Source organism: Diaphorina citri, unplaced genomic scaffold, assembly GCF_000475195.1.
Source record: "Diaphorina citri unplaced genomic scaffold, Diaci psyllid genome assembly version 1.1 scaffold25, whole genome shotgun sequence".
In the NCBI taxonomy this organism is placed as follows: Eukaryota; Metazoa; Arthropoda; class Insecta; order Hemiptera; family Psyllidae; genus Diaphorina; species Diaphorina citri.
Window position 1 is genome coordinate 403,383 of NW_007377463.1, and position 21,300 is coordinate 424,682.

Here is a 21,300-nt window from a genome sequence, read left to right on the forward strand (position 1 = left end):
GAAGAAAAATCATCCAACTACAAACATATTGCTATTGCAATAATTGAGCCTCTAAAATACAAGAACAAGAAACGTCAATGCAAAATGCACATTTCAGATAATTGCATATGATACCTAATTGCGAATTCTGGCCCGTAATAAACCTGCAGCGCGGCAGCGTTATTACGATGTTACCTACCAGACTCGTCACAAAATCTTTACAAGTGAGAGGGTTACACAACTAATAGGCAAAGACAAATACAGAAGAAACAACGAGACAACTAAAATGTACAAAGCCATCAACAAACAAAGAACCAAGCCTCTTGACAGAAATTACTACAAGAACAAGTTGACATGGAGTTGTAATGTAAAAGATATGCCCCGGGCAATACATAGAACGGCGGGGGTCGGTTGTTACAATATGTTCGGCCGATTTGCCGATAGAACTATTATTGAATATTTTCCCCCTGGAAAAAGAGAAAGGTGTGGGAAGATTGTATTACGATTACCACATGGGGGAAGAAAGTGTTCGGTAACATATCTCAATGAGTTTGACAGCAATGTGGGAAGTTATCAAATACAAGTGTGGTCTAATATCACTTATCAATACATCAATCGCAAACAGAAATTCGGCAAAAATCTTTACTGATACGTGAGTACTAACACAAATGCTTACGGAACGAATAACCATGAGGACGAATTTGGTGATTGAGATGGTAGATGGATAATGATGGCTGAAGGTTGGACTTCCAATTCTCAGAATCATCAAAGCACAATAAACCCATGGTACCTACACGAAGCTTGGACCTGATGGTAACATAAAATCACAATTTATTTGCTACAGAGAGTCATTTCAAAAAGTCTTCGCTTTATACCAGTGGCCCCACACAATTCCAAGAACTTTCCAACATTTCAAGATAAACAATTACTATCTGAAGAGAAAGAGAGTATTGAGACATGTGATGGATAAAGTTCTATTATTGAAGTTGATGAAGCAGATACAAGACAAGATACTACAATAAGATGTGGACGAGATATCTAGTATTCAAACAGAAGACACAATTCATATTAGTTCTGATAACAAAACAGTCTGAAAAGGAAGTTGATTGCGAATGATGACAAAAACTCGATTACTTTGTTATTTAGTCTCCTAGTCTAGAAATCTGCTTATCTGCTGATGACCACATCAGAGTTTTGGTTCAAAGTTATGTCACGAGCCGGTTTAGTGTTGTTATTACAACCAAACGTAGATTGGAATTTGTCGGAAATCTTCAGTGGAGACATTTTGTTTGGTAGGTGTTTCTGGTTGATAGGATGATAATTATGTATTATATAGGGATACTTGGATGTCTGAAGTTTCTGAGGGAGATAATGCGAACAAGAAAAAGACATTAGGTATACATTCCTAATCGGAATCCATAAAAATAGTTGTCTGAAACCCATGTTCGGTAAAAATTGATTGAGCAGGTTCCTTCGGTGAAGATACCTGCCAGGTGTTCCAATCTATAAGCCATAAGAGGATCCTAATAGCTGCTTTATTGAACTACAGAACCCCGAAAAAACACTATTCAAAGAAAGATTAAGTTCTAGTAAAGTTCCTAGGACATGTATGGATAAATTCACCTTATTTCAACAGACAGGGTGAAAACAATTGGAGGAGTAATAATCCCCAGGAATTCCTTAAATACTTTGGAACACCCTGTATATGTTCGGATACAATAAGTTAAATAAGGATTTAAGAATTGAATTCATGTCAAGTCCGTTATGCTCACAATCTGAGATTTCTATTTCAATCAGTTCTCTCTTGGGGAATTGAAACATTGAATTCTAGATTCTGAAGCAGATAATACTCGTAAGTACTACGAGTAGTAAATCATGCTGTATTTGACCTGGTAAAAGTGACTTCTTTTAGTTGGACTACTGTCATTAATGCCAAATAGCATATCTTGTATCACAGACTGATCTTGTTACAAATGTCAGAATGAGACTGAAATGTTCTCATACCATCGGAGGACCACAGCTTGTGAGATGAGCTTGAGGAAAAAGGGAGGTCAAAAAGGAAGGTAATTGAATGACACACAAAGGCAAAATCACAGGTTTGGATTTGGGAAGACATGAGATTTTCCTTAAACTCCCACGTTCTCCCATTATAACATACAACACGTGAATCGAACAGAAATGTATTCCTTTGACATCATGGTATTGAATTTCATATCAGAAGTGTACATGAGGGGAATGATGGGATACATAATTTGGTATTATGTATTGAAGAAGGAAATAAATTGCTCATTAAATGATACGAGTGGGCGTCTCCTACACAAGAGAGAACAATACCTTTACCTTCGATGATTCCTTTGAAATTTAACAAGTCATGATGAATGGGATCAGCAAGAAGAAGATACAGAACGTGTAAGTAAGAACAGAAGTGTAAACCAACAACACAAGATTTTCTCTTGAAGAAGTATCTCGTTATCGTTAAGTATTGAGGTATTAAAAATTTCATTTGAATTGAATTTAACAAATTCAGTGCAATGAAATACGAGGGATTTAGAATATGGGCGCAATAGAAAAATTCAAAACATACCTCGATATAAGAAGTTATGAGCGTGTATAATTATGTCAGCTTTTTTATGAGCAACATTTTATGAAGGAGACAGTTATTTTCTATGATTGTTAGTTTTAAGGGTCGAAACTGTATTCTATGTCTTTTATTTTTCCCTTGAGCAAACAATTTCTAGTTTTTCTCACCCCTACTCTGTGAAAGTGGGTTTTGAAATCTGTCTTTGGTATGTGCAATATCCTGGCGTGTACTGCGTATAGAAGGTAGATTTATTGAGACTTGTATTTTTTTCTCCTCTCCAAGTTGATATGATATAAAATCATAATCAAGCACACCATTACTATGAACTCTGAGGACTTTAATTTGCGTTGAAATTGCCATAACAATTTTAATGTAACACCAAATTGCCACAACAGGGTGAGTAGGGTGACCAATTAGAGGGAAGTCTATAAAACAATCTCACTTGGAATTTATCCTGGATCACTGGATCATAGTTCATTTTGGAATTTATCCTGGATCAGAGTTCATAGACTGTTAATGCAGAAACGATTATGATGTCTCCAGTCTTCCATAACCACACACACCACTAATTGGGATTGCAGTTTTAGTTTGGTAATTGGTACCATAAACGCAATATGTGCAATACATGAGTATGGACACATTTTCAGACTGATGTCACCCTGTACGTTTTAATAGTCATATCTGACACAGATAACATCGAACAGACCAGAGATATAGAGATAAGAGCAGATTATTTGTTAGGTTTATATTAGACATCCTATGTATTAACATTATTCTTACCGTTTCTATTATTAATACCTAGTATCCAGTAATAATAGAAACGGTAAGAATAATGATAAGAGCAGATATTAAAGATGAACATTATGAAGATGCTGAAGCAGAGGAGTTTAATAAAGGGTTTGGAACTTGGAACAGGTTTGAAAGGAGGCCTAATAGGAAAAATTCCTTGCATTTAGAAATCCTTTGAATCAATGCTTTCTGACCCCACTGCTTTCTGATTCTGAGCATTTAAATTTGAACAATTATTCGACTTATCCAATATTAAAATTTGATCTAGTCTTGTTCGTGAGGGGCTCAGATCCTGACACATGTAGGAGTTATAGTGGTTGGGTGGAAGCTCATGTAAGTGAGAACCCTGCCACTTAAAATAAAGGCCTAAAAAAGTAATCAATTCGGGCCAAGATAAAATCTCCAAGGGTCATGTTTATTTTATGAACAAAACATTGGTTCCCAAGCTGCACTGAAGCATCAACTTTAAACATCTACATAATTGGCCGAAATTTGTCTGTCTGACTTGAGAGCGAGAATTTTTGTTCATAAAACGGGTGCATAGGTGTGTCCACACATAGTCGACCGGTCGTCGCGCGCCGATCGACTATGTTTGGATACACCTTAAATTTTCAGAATCCTGCACTGCCCAATACTCTAAAGCTAAACCTAGTGGAGCGCTGTCTATTGATTCCGTCATGTGTGATTTATTATTTAACCGCATGACTCACTGCGAGTGTCTTGAGGTGGCGAAATGAGTGCATTGACTGACACGAAGACTCGCGAGTCTATTGTTGATAGTCGATTTGGCAAAGCGAATTTCATTTGAAAAGCAGCGGCATAGCAACATGCTGACAGCAATTATACCTCTTATTGATGATTAGTTCTTTATGAATCTTTCATCTTTGTTGGGGAGCACCTTCTCTTTTAGATCTCGACAGATTCTAGATTCTTGTCAGCTTTTAAAATTTCGTGTTCCATTAATACTTTTTGGCTGTCTGTCACGGACTTTCTGATGTCTTATTCTGCTAAAACATTATCAAGATAATGATTTATTGTAAATCCTCTTTGCTTTACCTTGAAAAGTTTGGTCTTCTACCAAAATCTCCGAAAAGAAATACAATGTCTAGTGTCCAGCAGTACAGCTATGATTTGGGAAGCAGAACTTCCTAGGCAAAAGTATCCTAGGCACCTAGATATAGGGAGTTTCAAAAGCTTACCTGCCGATTGTTCATGTCCATGGCCATCGGATATCCTGTGGTTCCGTTCTGGCGAGAGTCCGAACTTTGGGTCACACTGTAAGACTTTTTATCCATCATAAAACTGAAAGTCCCTCGCGGAATGACGGCGAGGGTGGTTCTCTATTTAGGTTGTCTCTTAATTTAAGTGTGTCATATTAGTCAAAAATTAACAAAGGTTCATAGTTGTAATGGGAATTTACCTCAAGTCACTAAAGAAAATATTGATAAAGATTTAAACGTAAGACATTTTCAAACTATTGTTTTACATTACCATTATTGAAAGATTTTTTTAGTGTTTTTTGATAAAGTCATAAGAATCGTAAGTACTGTACGGTCAGAAACTATTAGCAGAAATAAAGATAGTCAGGTGTTTAGTGTAGGTTGTAGACCAGGTATGTGGTCCTTCTAATTTTGGTTCAAATCATTTACATTTGGGATACCCATATGAAATATGTAAGGTCTTTACATTCTGTAAACTATCCACTCTCCAGGGAACAACCAACTACGGACGCGTCATACCCATGCTGTACGTAAAAGTCGTAAAACTCAAGATCACAAATTCCCTACCTATATAATAAAAAGAAAGCAAACAAAACAATCTTCTCAAAAAACAAAGCATGGAAATTGAGGATTGAGGAAAAAGGACAAAATAATTATGTCATCAGCCCCAAAGCGTGACTTACTTCATTTTGGTCGTCAAAAGTGCCGAATTTCCTGGTGCTGGCAGTACTGTCTAAGGTTGCCATAATCGACAACCAGACATCAAAACCAGGAACACTTAGAACACAAAAGATAAGAAGAATGGGGCACGAAAATCTGAACCAACTAATTGGAGCACCAAGCAACCTGAAGGTAACAGGAGCACTGCACAAGAGATAACTGATTATGTGGATCACATATAGATTTGTTTTTTGTTATGCCACAGCCTTATGCTGTTATGACAACCTATACCAACACGCGATCTCAATATTGATTATTGGCCAAATGTATCAGAACAGAACAATAGGTATGTACCTTATGCTGTTATGACAACCTATACCAACACGCGATCTCAATATTGATTATTGGCCAAATGTATCAGAACAGAACAATAGGTATGTGCGTGATGTATCTAGGACCGATTCTAGTGGAGTAGTATGCTGTGTAATGCTTGACAACCTGTTATACAACATTAAAAATATGTACCTACAGAGATTCTGACCGAAAAAAGTACCAAAGCGCTAAATGAGACACGAAAGCCTACATTTTGAGTAGGACAAGAGATTATTCCGAGGAGGCTCATTATCACAGGGGTTGGGCAAAGGAACTCTCATCGGGGTATAATGAAGTTATACTTCTTTTGCCATAATTGTGGGTATAAATATGAATAGTATGAATACCCTGTGAAAACTACCAGTGAAGAAAAGTTGAGGTAGCCAAAGCGAATGATCCAAAGAACCATGGTTCTTCACCATAGGAAAAATCAGTAAGTCTACGCCACGGAACATGTTTACAGCGTTCAGCAGATAAAATAGTACATAGTAAGCACACACTAAATGAACCTCGCTCAACATAAGCGCTGAACTGACAGGTAGCATTGATACAATAACAAACACAAGTGCCAATCAAAATCACAGTGTTACCAATCTGGTAGGTATTGTGCCAGAAATATGGTATAATTCCAGGTGGTATGGGGGTCTACGTCACTTGGCTGATAGAGGTCATAGGTTTGGGTCGTGCCAGGCTCATCAATATCAGGGGTGAGGAAATTTTCCTTCTATGCCTGAAAAGATCAAAGACAAACAGCGACATAAGTTCAAACTTCCCAAGATACCAGTGGCTATCAAAGTACCTATGAGTAATGCTTAGAAATCACAAATACCTTCATATGATATGATTCATGTCAAAGGTATACGTACATACAAGTATTCCGGAGTCTTCCGTCAAAAAAATCTGGTGGAATATCGGAAAAATTGCTTCTCATTTGTATTAATATTTAGTAAAGATGATTTTCTCTCGTTCACATAATAGTTTTGCTGACGTACAATACTTCATTTTCGTGTTATTCTTCCATTTATCGAAGAAAAATCATCCAACTAGAAACATATTGCTATTGCAATAATTGAGCCTCTAATATTCAAGAACAAGAAACGTCAGTGCAAAATGCACATTTCAGATAATTGCATATGATACCTAATTGCGAATTCTGGCCCGTAATAAACCTGCAGCGCGGCAGCGTTATTACGATGTTACCTACCAGACTCTTGTCACAAAATCTTTACAATTGAGAGGGTTACACAACTAATAGGCAAAGACAAATACAGAAGGAACAACGATACAACTAAAATGTACAAAGCCATCAACAAACAAAGAACCAAGCCTCTTGACAGAAACCACTATAGGAACAAGTTGACATGGCGTTGTAATGTAAAAGATATGCCTCGGGCAATACATAGAACGGCGGGGGTCGGTTGTTACAATCTGTTCGGCCGATTTGCCGATAGAACTATTATTAAATATTTTCCCCCGGGAAAAAGAGAAAGTTATTTTTCGACGAACTTTTGAAGAAAAAAATACGCACACCTTGCCGTTACGAAGTGGCCAAGTTGAGCTTTACTGACGGAATGAATACAAACATTACAAACCTGTTCCGTGCTATAATGGAACGTATGTTTACCTCCTGGCCTGGTGTATAAGCGTCTTCATAATGATATCAATGCGCGAGTTGATAAAACAAATTTTATTCCAAACATATAACATACAAACGTATAAGTTGGTTTAAGTTTTGTCTTCTTGTTCGGCGGCTCGGGAAATTGGGAAAGGCATTGGCGGGAAATTTAAATGTGGATGTCGAAAAAAAATTACATTCTTTTACTGCAGAAGGTATGAGATGAGGATAACGAGGCTTGGTCAATCCTGTCTTCCAAGACAATCGAGGGATTTCGAACATAGAGCAGGTGAAGAAGATAAATCATGATCTCTTTTGGGACTGAAAATGATCACTGGGAATTGAAATACTAGTAAATAAAAAATCCTTGGGGACAAGGGTAAAGCACAGCCAAATTTCATCACAATGTCAACTTTTCAAGAAGGTACACAAACACTGTTTTTTGCGGTCTTTACTGTTACAAAGCTAATCCAACGAAAGTCATGACACTCTCAAATCAATTCGAATCCATTTTATGTTGTAAGTACAGTTTAAAAAGATCTTCCACTTCATCAGAAAAAGTCGACTCACTGACTGTTCCAAAACAAACATTGGCATCTTTTTCTTCAATCTCCCTGAGCCGTCTACTGGCGGCCTAATGTTTCAACCTCCCAGGAAGTGACTTCTTCAAATAAAAATACTAGATTCCTCGTGCCTTATCAGACAGAGAGAGTCGATAAAGAGAGAGAGAGAGGGCTTAATAACTTAATGGCCCCCTCACTCATACTATGTCACAAGAATACACGATTGAAAGACATCACCTCTCCTCTCCTAACTTGATAATTCCGGTTACCTCTTCATTTGAACAAGTTCAATGGCAAACAGAGAGGAGAAGCTTTGAAGAAACTCTGTGACCTTCAAAAGTTGACATTTGGAGAAACTGTGCGGCCTTCAGAAGTTGTCATTGTCCGGGTTAAGGCCGGGGCAGAGGAGGAGAAATTTATGACCTCATGAGAAGTTCTGTGACCTTGAGAAAACCGAAAATTAAGTCTGTAAAGTTTTGCGGGGAAACTCTGTGACCTTCAGAAGTTGGCAATCTTATGGACCTGAAAGTTTGAAGAAATTGAAGTGTTTTTCAAGTTGTTTTATTTTTATTTATTTATTTATTTTTTTTTTTTTTTTTTGCAAGTTATTGTCATATTTCATTATAATTTCTGTACCTACGTAATTGTATCTGTTTGTGTTATTTCGCATATTTTTACTTTTCGCAGCAAAACCAGCACGAGCCGACACAAAGTTCGAGGTGAAATGTTTGGAACTCGGAGCTTTAACACTCGCCAAAGTTCAACTAACTCTGCATCTGGTATGTAACAAGTCATGAGACGGATGTAGTATCAACATACCACAGGAAATTGAAGTGTTTTTTAAGTTGTTTTATTTTTATTTATTTATTTATTTATTTTTTTTTTTTTTGCAAGTTATTGTCATATTTCATTATAATTTCTGTACCTACGTAATTGTATCTGTTTGTGTTATTTCGCATATTTTTACTTTTCGCAGCAAAACCAGCACGAGCCGACACAAAGTTCGAGGTGAAATGTTTGGAACTCGGAGCTTTAACACTCGCCAAAGTTCAACTAACTCTGCATCTGGTATGTAACAAGTCATGAGACGGATGTAGTATCAACATACCACAGTACATAGGTACTTGCAACATTATAACATAGATCGGTGGTATGACATATTAGTAATGTCATCACGACTTTATTACCTACATATGTATCTGCTGGGGTAAAAGGACTTTATATTACAGTCAGTTAGGCGTTAGCAGTATAAACAAGGTATGTTCTTGTTAGTATTCTATGAACAATGATCACTGACCAGTATGAACAGGGAACTAAAGTTCGAAAACTGGAGGAGGAAAATCCCTAAATAAAATTTGTTTGACGCGAAGAGAAATTTTGTTCCTGGTCATTCGTTTATGAAACTTGCAAAAGTGATATTATATTCAAATGTGTGGGTAAAAGAAAGCACCAGCTTTGAAATTTCTGAATAATAATTCAACTTTTCCACCATTCCTCTGTTGCGAATGAAGAAAAAAGAAAACTAGGAGAACGAAGACTTAAAAATAAATATAATATTTCAACTTTTCCACCATTCCTCTGTTGCGAATGAAGAAAAAAGAAAACTAGGAGAACGAAGACTTAAAAATAAATAAAAAGAAAAAGTTAACAACACAGCACGACTTTTTCAGAAACAGAAATAGTCTATAAATAACTCAACTTGAGTAGCGTGGAACGCCTACTCAATGAAGTTGAGTGGAAAACCCACAAATTTGGAAACCTGCAAACTTTCACAAAAGGGGCCAAAAACTTCTCCATTGTTCACACACAGGCGAAAGTAGGAATAAGAACTTTCGAAAGTTATGGAAAGTGGGAAAAAATGAGCAGTCAGCAACCAGTGGACGAAAGTCAGAAGGTGGTGATTATTTTGTGCCATTCTAGGGGTATTTTACCACAAGTGAAATTTTTAAATATACCGCAAATATAGATTCATTGTTAAGCTTTTTCACTAAGTTATTATTGCCGTTATTATTTTCCAAGGGTGTTTTATGAAAGGTCCAAAGTTGGAAGCTACCAGAGTGGATTTTGTTCGCAGTTCACACCCACAAATATTTCACTTGCAGGATTTAAAAAGTTCACTTTCATTCAGGGCATTTCAGGGTGGAAATATTAAGCAAGTGGTGGTGAATGACATGTCCATAAACTTTGGTGCCAATGTCGTTTGCTTCGGTATAATAAGTTGATATCGAAGCCACAGAACAAGTTCTGAGGTCCGAGCACATGGAACAAGTCCTTTGACTTCTACCATATCGGATGAGGAACAAGCATTCCATGTTATAAACTAGTCTTGAATCAAATCGTGAATTACTAAGGGTCTAAGATCTCATGTTAAAGTGTTTTTTAACCTTTGGGCATTCTCAGGTATTGACATTTTATATTTCAACATGAGATTGTGGGTCACATCTTCAGATGGCTTGATGTAAACCAAGTTAATCAGTGCATTTAATGTAATCTTAATATTAGTAAGCAAATCTTTAGAAAAGTATTGTAAAAATAAATTGAACATTTGCTGAGAGCTCCTGTCAGCTAACAAAAGCATATGACACTTCACTACACTTATCTCTCCATATCTATTCATCTATCACCAGTTATACTATAGTAATACAGTAAGTATACATTTATACAATTACAGTAGAACCTCGATTATTTCAACTCCAATATCCATTGTTTCTATCTTATCAGAGGAAAAGATCATAGAAAGTGATAATTTCAACTAACCGGGTCCCAATTAGTTGAAATAATCGAGGTTCTACTGTACACATATTTCTTTGTATGTTTGGTAGGAGTACATGCTACATATGAATATGAACTCTACAGCTCTATACGCATAGTGTCATAATGGCCATTATGTGTACTCGTATTATGCACACTGACCATACACCCATACAGCTCAGACAGCAGGGTGTTCATTGAATGGTATACGCATAGTGTCATAATGGCCATTATGTGTACTCGTATTATGCACACTGACCATACACCCATACAGCTCAGACAGCAGGGTGTTCCATTCAATTCATTGAATGAATTCTATTGTAACAGGAGTCGGTACTACATATATTATGTTTATGTACCATTGTACCTACTGTGTTTGTTTATACATAATGATATAATCTATTTGATAGCCTCACAACAAATGTAAACAAACTAATTAATTGAAAAAAACCATTAACACTCATGCACATTGGATTAAAAGTGCAACTTGTTTCCTCAACGATTGAGGTTTTTAGAGATACAAATTTGGAAACCTGCAAACTTTCACAAAAGGGGCCAAAAACTTCTCCATTGTTCACACACAGGCGAAAGTAGGAATAAGAACTTTGGAAAGTTATGGAAAGTGGGCAAAATGAGCCCTGAGCAACCAGTGGGCGAAAGTCAGAAGGTGGTGATTATTTTGTGCCATTCTACGGGTATTTTACAAGTGAAATTTTTAAATATACCGCAAAAATAGATTCATTGTTAAGCTTTTTCACTAAGTTATTATTGCCGTTATTACTTTCCAAGGGTGTTTTATGAAAGGTCCAAAGTTGGAAGCTACTAGAGTGGATTTTGTTCGCAGTTCACACCCACAAATATTTCACTTGCAGGATTTAAAAAGTTCACTTTCATTCGGGGCATTTCAGGGTGGAAATATTAAGCAAGTGGTGGTGAATGACATGTCCATAAACTTTGATGGCAATGTCGTTTGCTTCGGTATATTAAGTTGATGCCTTTGAAATTTAACAAGTCATGATGAATGGGATCAGCAAGAAGAAGATACAGAACGTGTAAGTAAGAACAGAAGTGTAAACCAACAACACAAGATTTTCTCTTGAAGAAGTATCTCGTTATCGTTAAGTATTGAGGTATTAAAAATTTCATTTGAATTGAATTTAACAAATTCAGTGCAATGAAATACGAGGGATTTAGAGTATGGGCACAATAGAAAATTCAAAAAAACATACCTCGATATAAGAAGTTATGAGCGTTTATAATTATGTCAGCTTTTTTATGAGCAACATTTTATGAAGGAGACAGTTATTTTCTATGATTGTTAGTTTTAAGGGTCGAAACTGTATTCTATGTCTTTTATTTTTCCCTTGAGCAAACAATTTCTAGTTTTTCTCACCCCTACTCTGTGAAAGTGGGTTTTGAAATCTGTCTTTGGAATGTGCAATATCCTGGCGTGTACTGCGTGTAGAAGGTAGATTTCTCGAGACTTGTATTTTTTCTCCTCTCCAAGTTGATATGATATAAAATCATAATCAAGCACACCATTACTATGAACTCTGAGGAATTTAATTTGCGTTGAAATTGACATAACAATTTTAATGTAACACCAAATTGCCACAACAGGGTGAGTAGGGTGACCAATTAGAGGGAAGTCTATAAAAACAATCTCACTTGGAATTTATCCTCGATCATAGTTCATTTGGAATTTATCCTGGATCAGAGTTCATAGACTGTTAATGCAGAAACGATTATGATGTCTCCAGTCTTCCATAACCACACACACCACTAATTGGGATTGCAGTTTTAGTGTGGTACCATAAACGCATTCTGTGCAATACATGAGTATGGACACATTTCATTGATGTCACCCTGTACGTTTTAATAGTCATATCTGACACAGATAACATCGAACAGACCAGAGATATAGAGATAAGAGCAGATATTAAAGATGAACATCATGAAGATGCTGAAGCAGAGGAGTTTAATAAAGGGTTTGGGACTTGGAACAGGTTTGACACTAATCGATAAATTGGATAAACCTGCCAGTAGAGACCACAGCTAAAGCTAACTCCAAAATGTTGACATTTGGGAGGTTAGGACTATTGACAATCTTGAAAATTGGTACGGAAGCTGAAATAAGTTATGGTACAGAATTAACCGAATTCAAGAATGACATAAGATCTGGCAAACATGGTATTGTCTTTGGCTGAAGACTACATAAGGAGAAAGAAGAACCCTGACATTTCTGACGTAAATTAAGCAAAAAATACTGAAATTGAGGACTTGAAGTTATTGATGATACTAAAACACAGATAAACATTCACCAATCAAAACAAATCAAGATTATTGTGATAACGAAGACAATTTGATCCCGTTGAAAATTGGTACGGAAGCTGAAATAAGTTATGGTACAGAATTAACCTAATTTAAGAATGACATAAAATCTGGCAAACATGGTATTGCCTTTGGCTGAAGACTACATAAGGAGAAAGAAGAATCCTGACATTTCTGACGTAAATTAAGCAAAAAATACTGAAATTGAGGAAGTTATTGATGATACTAAAACACAGATAAACATTCACCATTCAAAACAAATCAAGAATATTGTGATAACGAAGACAATTTGATCCCATTTATAATCAGGAATTTCCGCACTTAGAAGTGCAATTCTTATTCATTATCATCATTATTGTTACCTAATTAATTTGTTTATCAATGAAAGGAACGCTTTATTAGAATATGTACATCTAATTATGCTCCGATTCAATACAAATAAAGATCAAAGTGTAATGAACTGTAAAAATTATTATTATTATGGATAGGAATGTTCTTATCGGAGGCCTTTGTAATGGCGGTAAACTGGGCAAAATTTCAAGTTCTTTCCGTTGAATTTATCAAGTATTCATTTTTAATTAGTAGTAAAAGTACTCCAAGTCAAGTAGATAAACAGTAAAATAGCCTCCTCTTCACATCGATAATGATTTGGGAGATGTTGAAATAAGATATCTACCTGCTTACTATTAAGACTTACAGTAAGTTTAGAAATTACTATTTTACGTTCAGAAGGTATTTAAAAGTGTAGGGCTTCAAGACAAGATGGTTAACGATTAGCACTTTCTATTCTTTAAAAGATCTGCCTTGTTAAAAATAAAATATTTCCAAGTTCTATGAAGATAAAATATTTATATGAGGTTTTTTTTTACGAGTAAATTATTATTTAAAATTGAAGAAGGGGGAAAAAAGAAATTTTATTATTTACAACACGAAAAAATCGTAAATCACAGTGAAAAATTAAATGCACAAAAATAGGAAAAATAACCTTAGGAGAACACAACTACGCTAAATTTACAATTGAGAAACAAAGCACATCAAAAATTAAAAGGGGGTCGGTACCAATTTTACACCTGAACCAAATAAATCGTAAAATTTATTTTTCGACGAACTTTTGAAGAAAAAAATACGCACACCTTGCCGTTACGAAGTGGCCAAGTTGAGCTTTACTGACGGAATGAATATTGAAATGTCTGAAGTTTCTGAGGGAGATAATGCGAACAAGAAAAAGACATTAGGTATACATTCCTAATCGGAATCCATAAAAATAGTTGTCTGAAACCCATGTTCGGTAAAAATTGATTGAGCAGGTTCCTTCGGTGAAGATACCTGCCAGGTGTTCCAATCTACATATAAGCCATAAGAGGATCCTAATAGAATAGAATAGAATATGTATACCTTGTTTATCCTGCCCGACTGACTGCAGAACCCCGAAAAAACACTATTCAAAGAAAGATCAAGTTCTAGTAAAGTTCCTAGGACATGTATGGATAAATTCACCTTATCTTAACAGACAGGGTGAAAACAATTGGAGGAGTAATAATCCTGCCTGGTGTATAAGCGTCTTCATAATGATATCAATGCGCGAGTTGATAAAACAAATTTTATTCCGAACATATAACATACAAACGTATAAGTTGGTTTAAGTTTTGTCTTCTTGTTCGGCGGCTCGGGAAATTGGGAAAGAAATTGGCGGGAAATTTAAATGTGGATGTCGAAAAAAAATTACATTCTTTTACTGCAGAAGGTATGAGACGAGGATAACGAGGCTTGGTCAATCCTGTCTTCCAAGACAATTGAGGGATTTCGAACATAGACATAGAGCAGATGAAGAAGATAAATCATGATCTCTTTTGGGACTGAAAATGATCATTGGGAATTGAAATACTAGTAAATAAAAAAAATCCTTGGGCACAAGGGTAAGCACAGCCAAATTTCATCACAATGTCAACTTTTGAAGAAGGTACACAAACACTGTTTTTTGCGGTCTTTACTGTTACAAAGCTAATCCAACGAAAGTCATGACACTCTCAAATCAATTCGAATCCATTTTATGTTGTAAGTACAGTTGTAAAGATCTTCCACTTCATCAGAAAAAGTCGACTCACTGACTGTTCCAAAACAAACATTGGCATCTTTTTCTTCAATCTCCCTGAGCCGTCTACTGGCGGCCTAATGTTTCAACCTCCCAGGAAGTGACTTCTTCAAATAAAAATACTAGATTCCTCGTGCCTTATCAGACAGAGAGAGACGATAGAGAGAGAGAGAGAGGGCTTAATAACTTAATGGCCCCCTCACTCATACTATGTCACAAGAATACACGATTGAAAGACATCACCTCTCCTCTCCTAACTTGATAATTCCAGTTACCTCTTTATTTGAACAAGTTCAATGGCAAACAGAGAGGAGAAGCTTTGAAGAAACTCTGTGACCTTCAAAAGTTGACATTTGGAGAAACTGTGCGACCTTCAGAAGTTGTCATTGTCCAGGTTAAGGCCGGGGCAGAGGAGGAGAAATTTATGACCTCGTGAGAAGTTCTGTGACCTTGAGAAAACCGAAAATTAAGTCTGTAAAGTTTTGCGGGGAAACTCTGTGACCTTCAGAAGTTGGCAATCTTATAGACCTGAAAGTTTGAAGAAATTAAAGTGTTTTTCAAGTAGTTTTTTTTATTTATTTTATTTATTTATTTTTTTTGCAAGTTATTGTCATATTTCATCAGCCTCTTGAAAAATAAATAAGATTTGTGTTATTTCGCATATTTTTACTTTTCGCAGCAAAACCAGCACGAGCCGACACAAAGTTCGAGGTGAAATGTTTGGAACTCGGAGCTTTAACACTCGCCAAAGTTCAACTAACTCTGCATCTGGTATGTAACAAGTCATGAGACGGATGTAGTATCAACATACCACAGTACATAGGTACTTGCAACATTATAACATAGATCGGTGGTATGACATATTAGTAATGTCATCACGACTTTATTACCTACATATGTATCTGCTGGGGTAAAAGGACTTTATATTACAGTCAGTTAGGCGTTAGCAGTATAAACAAGGTATGTTCTTGTTAGTATTCTATGAACAATGATCACTGACCCACAGTACATAGGTACTTGCAACATTATAACATAGATCGGTGGTATGACATATTAGTAATGTCATCACGACTTTATTACCTACATATTATGTATCTGCTGGGGTAAAAGGACTTTATATTACAGTCACTTAGGCGTTAGCAGTATAAACAAGGTATGTTCTTGTTAGTATTCTATGAACAATGATCACTGATCAGTATGAACAGGGAACTAAAGTTCGAAAACTGGAGGAGGAAAATCCCTAAATAAAATTTGTTTGACGCGAAGAGAAATTTTGTTCCTGGTCATTCGTTTATGAAACTTGCAAAAGTGATATTATATTCTTATATTCAAATGTGTGGGTAAAAGAAAGCACCAGCTTTGAAATTTCTGAATAATATTTCAACTTTTCCACCATTCCTCTGTTGCGAATGAAGAAAAAAGAAAACTAGGAGAACGAAGACTTAAAAATAAATAAAAAGAAAAAGTTAACAACACAGCACGACTTTTTCAGAAACAGAAATAGTCTATAAATAACTCAACTTGAGTAGCGTGGAACGCCTACTCAATGAAGTTGAGTGGAAAACCCACAAATTTGGAAACCTGCAAACTTTCACAAAAGGGGCCAAAAACTTCTCCATTGTTCACACACAGGCGAAAGTAGGAATAAGAACTTTCGAAAGTTATGGAAAGTGGGAAAAAATGAGCAGTCAGCAACCAGTGGACGAAAGTCAGAAGGTGGTGATTATTTTGTGCCATTCTACGGGTATTTTACAAGTGAAATTTTTAAATATACCGCAAAAATAGATTCATTGTTAAGCTTTTTCACTAAGTTATTATTGCCGTTATTACTTTCCAAGGGTGTTTTATGAAAGGTCCAAAGTTGGAAGCTACTAGAGTGGATTTTGTTCGCAGTTCACACCCACAAATATTTCACTTGCAGGATTTAAAAAGTTCACTTTCATTCGGGGCATTTCAGGGTGGAAATATTAAGCAAGTGGTGGTGAATGACATGTCCATAAACTTTGATGGCAATGTCGTTTGCTTCGGTATATTAAGTTGATGAGGCAGAGCACAAATGATATATAACACTTCTAGAAAACACACACGAGTGTGTCTCGTGTACATCTGATATATCTGATCAGATAAGAGCTCCTGTCAGCTAACAAAAGCATATGACACTTCACTACACTTATCTCTCCATATCTATTCATCTATCACCAGTTATACTATAGTTATACAGTAAATATACAATTACAGTAGAACCTCGATTATTTCAACTCCAAAATCCATTGTTTCTATCTTATCAGAGGAAAAGATCATAGAAAGTGATAATTTCAACTAACCGGGTCCGAATTAGTTGAAATAATCGAGGTTCTACTGTACACATATTTCTTTGTATGTTTGGTAGGAGTACATGCTACAATTGCTACATATGAATATGAACTTAAGTTGATGAGGCAGAGCACAAATGATATATAACACTTCTAGAAAACACACACGAGTGTGTCTCGTGTACATCTGATATATCTGATCAGATAAGAGCTCCTGTCAGCTAACAAAAGCATATGACACTTCACTACACTTATCTCTCCATATCTATTCATCTATCACCAGTTATACTATAGTTATACAGTAAATATACAATTACAGTAGAACCTCGATTATTTCAACTCCAAAATCCATTGTTTCTATCTTATCAGAGGAAAAGATCATAGAAAGTGATAATTTCAACTAACCGGGTCCGAATTAGTTGAAATAATCGAGGTTCTACTGTACACATATTTCTTTGTATGTTTGGTAGGAGTACATGCTACAATTGCTACATATGAATATGAACTCTATACACCTTTGAAATTTAACAAGTCATGATGAATGGGATCAGCAAGAAGAAGATACAGAACGTGTAAGTAAGAACAGAAGTGTAAACCAACAAAACAGGATTTTCTCTTAAAGAAGTATCTCGTTATCGTTAAGTAGTATTGAGGTATTAAAAATTCCATTTGAATTGAATTTAACAAATTCAGTGCAATGAAATACGAGGGATTTAGAATATGGGCGCAATAGAAAAATTCAAAACATACCTCGATATAAGAAGTTATGAGCGTGTATAATTATGTCAGCTTTTTTATGAGCAACATTTTATGAAGGAGACAGTTATTTTCTATGATTGTTAGTAAAAACGTCAAGAGTTCAAAACAACAAAGGCTTAGAACAGAACTTTGTATTTCGCAAAAGACGTGATATTACAGGAGAAAAATCTCCAAAAACATTACATATTTTGCATAAGTAATATAATAATTGCCATGACGTCAACATTTTGAGAAATGTGTTTCAGAACTTGATTCATAGCGGAAATGAACTCAATAACTTTGGCAACTTAAATCTCGGCAAAACCAGAAGAAAATCTACTCATGAAACGAGGAAAGAAATGATACGCACATTGCATAGTCATTCGAACTGTACGGCGTTCACAGAAATGCATTTCTTTCAGTGCATAACAGCATTTGAAAGAAAACGAAGAAAAGTTATTACCTACTTGTGAAGTTAAAGTTAGAGAGATTGCACCAAAAGTGAGGTATAAATGTTGTTGGAACTGCTATCAGATAAGCAAAGTCTGGTAATGTTGTAAGTTGTAATCTCCTTCTAAGTTGTAAAATATCTCACCGAAATGAATAAATTATTTATTGTAATATAAATCTTATGTTAAAATTGTAAAGATGCATTAAGTAAAACTGCATACGAAGACTACCGCTCTAACCAAATGTAAGCGCATTATGAATATGTAAATTTCATTAATGGGGAGTATAAGTATAATAAAGAGTGTAAGGTGTGCTGGGGTAATTTTGAGTCAAGCGCAATTCTGAGACCAACTTTAATGATCTGACAACTGAAGCGGTCATTTCAATATAGCCTAATTAAGAAACCAATCTTTCATAAAACTGCTTCAGAAGTAAATAAGCATGTCATTCAAGACCACGTTGGTGCCTCAAAATTGGACTTGTCTCAAAATTACCCCAACCAATCCTATAGTAAAATTTAAAAGTGTATAAGCACATACATGACAGTAAGACATACATGTGTATAGGAGCCTGAGGTAATACTTCATTATGTGGTAACGATTACATCAGTAAAGAGTAAGAACTTCACTTTAGTAATATTGTGTATACCGGCTTAACCTATAACACCCGAGTTCAATACTTTAGTAACTCAGTAGGTCTGTCTGTACTAAAGCGTCTGTGCCGCGTGATAATAGATAATAATAATCAATAATCGGTAAAAAAAAAAAAAAAAAAAAAAAAACACCAACAACAACAACATTCAAGTACGGATAGCTAAAAATGTGCATTTTAATGGTAACGTTTGCAAGTGTGTATAATCACAATCCATCAACCAATTAAAGCCAAACCGAAACCAAAAAAAAGAGTGAACAAAAAAAAAAAAAATCCAAAGTTGGTGGTAATTAGGCCAGCCACTCACTATCAGGTTAGAACCTGACGACAGGTACAACAGATCAGGTCTCCCTGATAGTGTGTGTGTGTGTGTGCTCATCAGGTATCAGGTAGACCTGACAGACGGACCTTTTCAGTCGTATCTGTCAAGTGTGTGTGCTCATCAGGTATCAGGTAGACCTGATCAGGTGTACCTGTCAGGTCTACCTGATAGTGAGTGGCTGGCTTTAGATGTTTGCTGCAAACATCTTTTCCTGTCTCATCTTCAATGAGAAGTGCAAGTATGAACTTACTGTAATCCCGAGGGTTGGAAAATTCAATGACTTACCCTATGCAGCATGTTGACATCGGAAGTGCTGGAGAATGCTGAGGGCGATGCCGGGTCCCGATCCTGAATCAAAACATAACCGTATCCGTTATATGAGCGACCCTTGGACATGAACCCGCGGTCTGTGCACTGGGAGACGAGGACATGAACCGTGCAGGACTATCACGTGACCGGGGGCGGGACTCTGCGTTAGGACAGGACAAGACAGGACATCACAATACAGAAATACAAAATTTCCCTAAAATATAGGCATGGGTTAAACCCATAAAAATTCAAGGGTGGGTTTCACCAAACTTCTCTTAGGCCTCTAACAGCCTGTTAGCTTAACAGCCCTAATAAGTTTATACAAATCAAATGGAACTTACCAGACAGTTAGCTGAACAGGCCTTTCAAGGGCTGAAAAAATATTGGTGAAATCCAACATGGGATTACATTTGGACAATGTGGATACCTAATTCAACTGAAAAAGTTATGGCCGAGAAAGTTTAAGCTAAACCGACATCTAATTGGATGAATTTTAATCTAGAGCTTAAAATTGACCAATCAGATCGCTTAAATCAATGAGTTTAATAAACCAAAATTATTATTTGGACTGCCGCTGTGCGGCGTAGTTTAGATTTGCCACCAAAAGAACGTATTGCTTTCTGCACATACATCGAAGACATTGCTAAAAAGGGAGTAAAAAACTTAGCTTCATCTTTATGCTTGCATTTACCATTGTACCATGTACCAGTCCTAGACTGGCTACAAGAACTATTATGCAAAACCTAAACATACTCATAGAACATTGTGTAATAGAACATGGGTATATTATGCTGAGAATTTATGGCGGAAAATATAATGAACACTTGAACAGGTATGTCTGGATAGATTTCAATACACGCACTGCCTGTAACTATCGCAACCTCCCAGGAAGTGACTTCTTCAAATAAAAATACTAGATTCCTCGTGCCTTATCAGACAGAGAGAGACGATAGAGAGAGAGAGAGAGGGCTTAATAACTTAATGGCCCCCTCACTCATACTATGTCACAAGAATACACGATTGAAAGACATCACCTCTCCTCTCCTAACTTGATAATTCCGGTTACCTCTTCATTTGAACAAGTTCAATGGCAAACAGAGAGGAGAAGCTTTGAAGAAACTCTGTGACCTTCAAAAGTTGACATTTGGAGAAACTGTGCGGCCTTCAGAAGTTGTCATTGTCCGGGTTAAGGCCGGGGCAGAGGAGGAGAAATTTATGACCTCATGAGAAGTTCGAAGAAGTAAGTGATAGCTGGTCATGTTTCGGAAGTAGTAAGTGATAGCTGGTTATGTTTCAGAAGTAGTAAGTGATACCTGGTCATGTTTCAGAAGAAGTAAGTGATAGCTGGTCATGTTTCAGAAGTAGTAAGTGATACCTGGTCATGTTTCAGAAGAAGTAAGTGATAGCTGGTCATGTTTCAGAAGTAGTAAGTGATACCTGGTCATGTTTCAGAAGAAGTAAGTGATGGCTGGTCATGTTTCGGAAGTAGTAAGTGATAGCTGGTCATGTTTCAGAAGAAGTAAGTGATAGCTGGTCATGTTTCAGAAGTAGTAAGTGATACCTGG

General features: G+C 36.2%; 1 protein-coding gene and 1 long non-coding RNA gene across 2 annotated transcripts in view; both read right to left on the minus strand.

Moving 5' to 3' along the window:
• The window catches only part of LOC103510141 (venom dipeptidyl peptidase 4-like), a 78,637-nt gene extending 58,742 nt beyond the window's left edge, over nucleotides 1-19,895 (minus strand). Inside the window, 1 exon segment of the mRNA XM_026824102.1 lies at nucleotides 19,712-19,895. Within this exon segment, the coding sequence (XP_026679903.1) occupies nucleotides 19,712-19,822 (111 nt within the window). The 5' untranslated portion in view covers nucleotides 19,823-19,895.
• On the minus strand, nucleotides 4,598-14,027 carry LOC113467829. The gene is made up of 2 exons (XR_003391771.1): nucleotides 13,847-14,027; nucleotides 4,598-4,778 (listed from the first exon to the last, which is right to left on the minus strand). It is a non-coding gene; the product is annotated as an uncharacterized LOC113467829 (long non-coding RNA).
• Nucleotides 19,896-21,300: the final 1,405 nt, after the last annotated feature.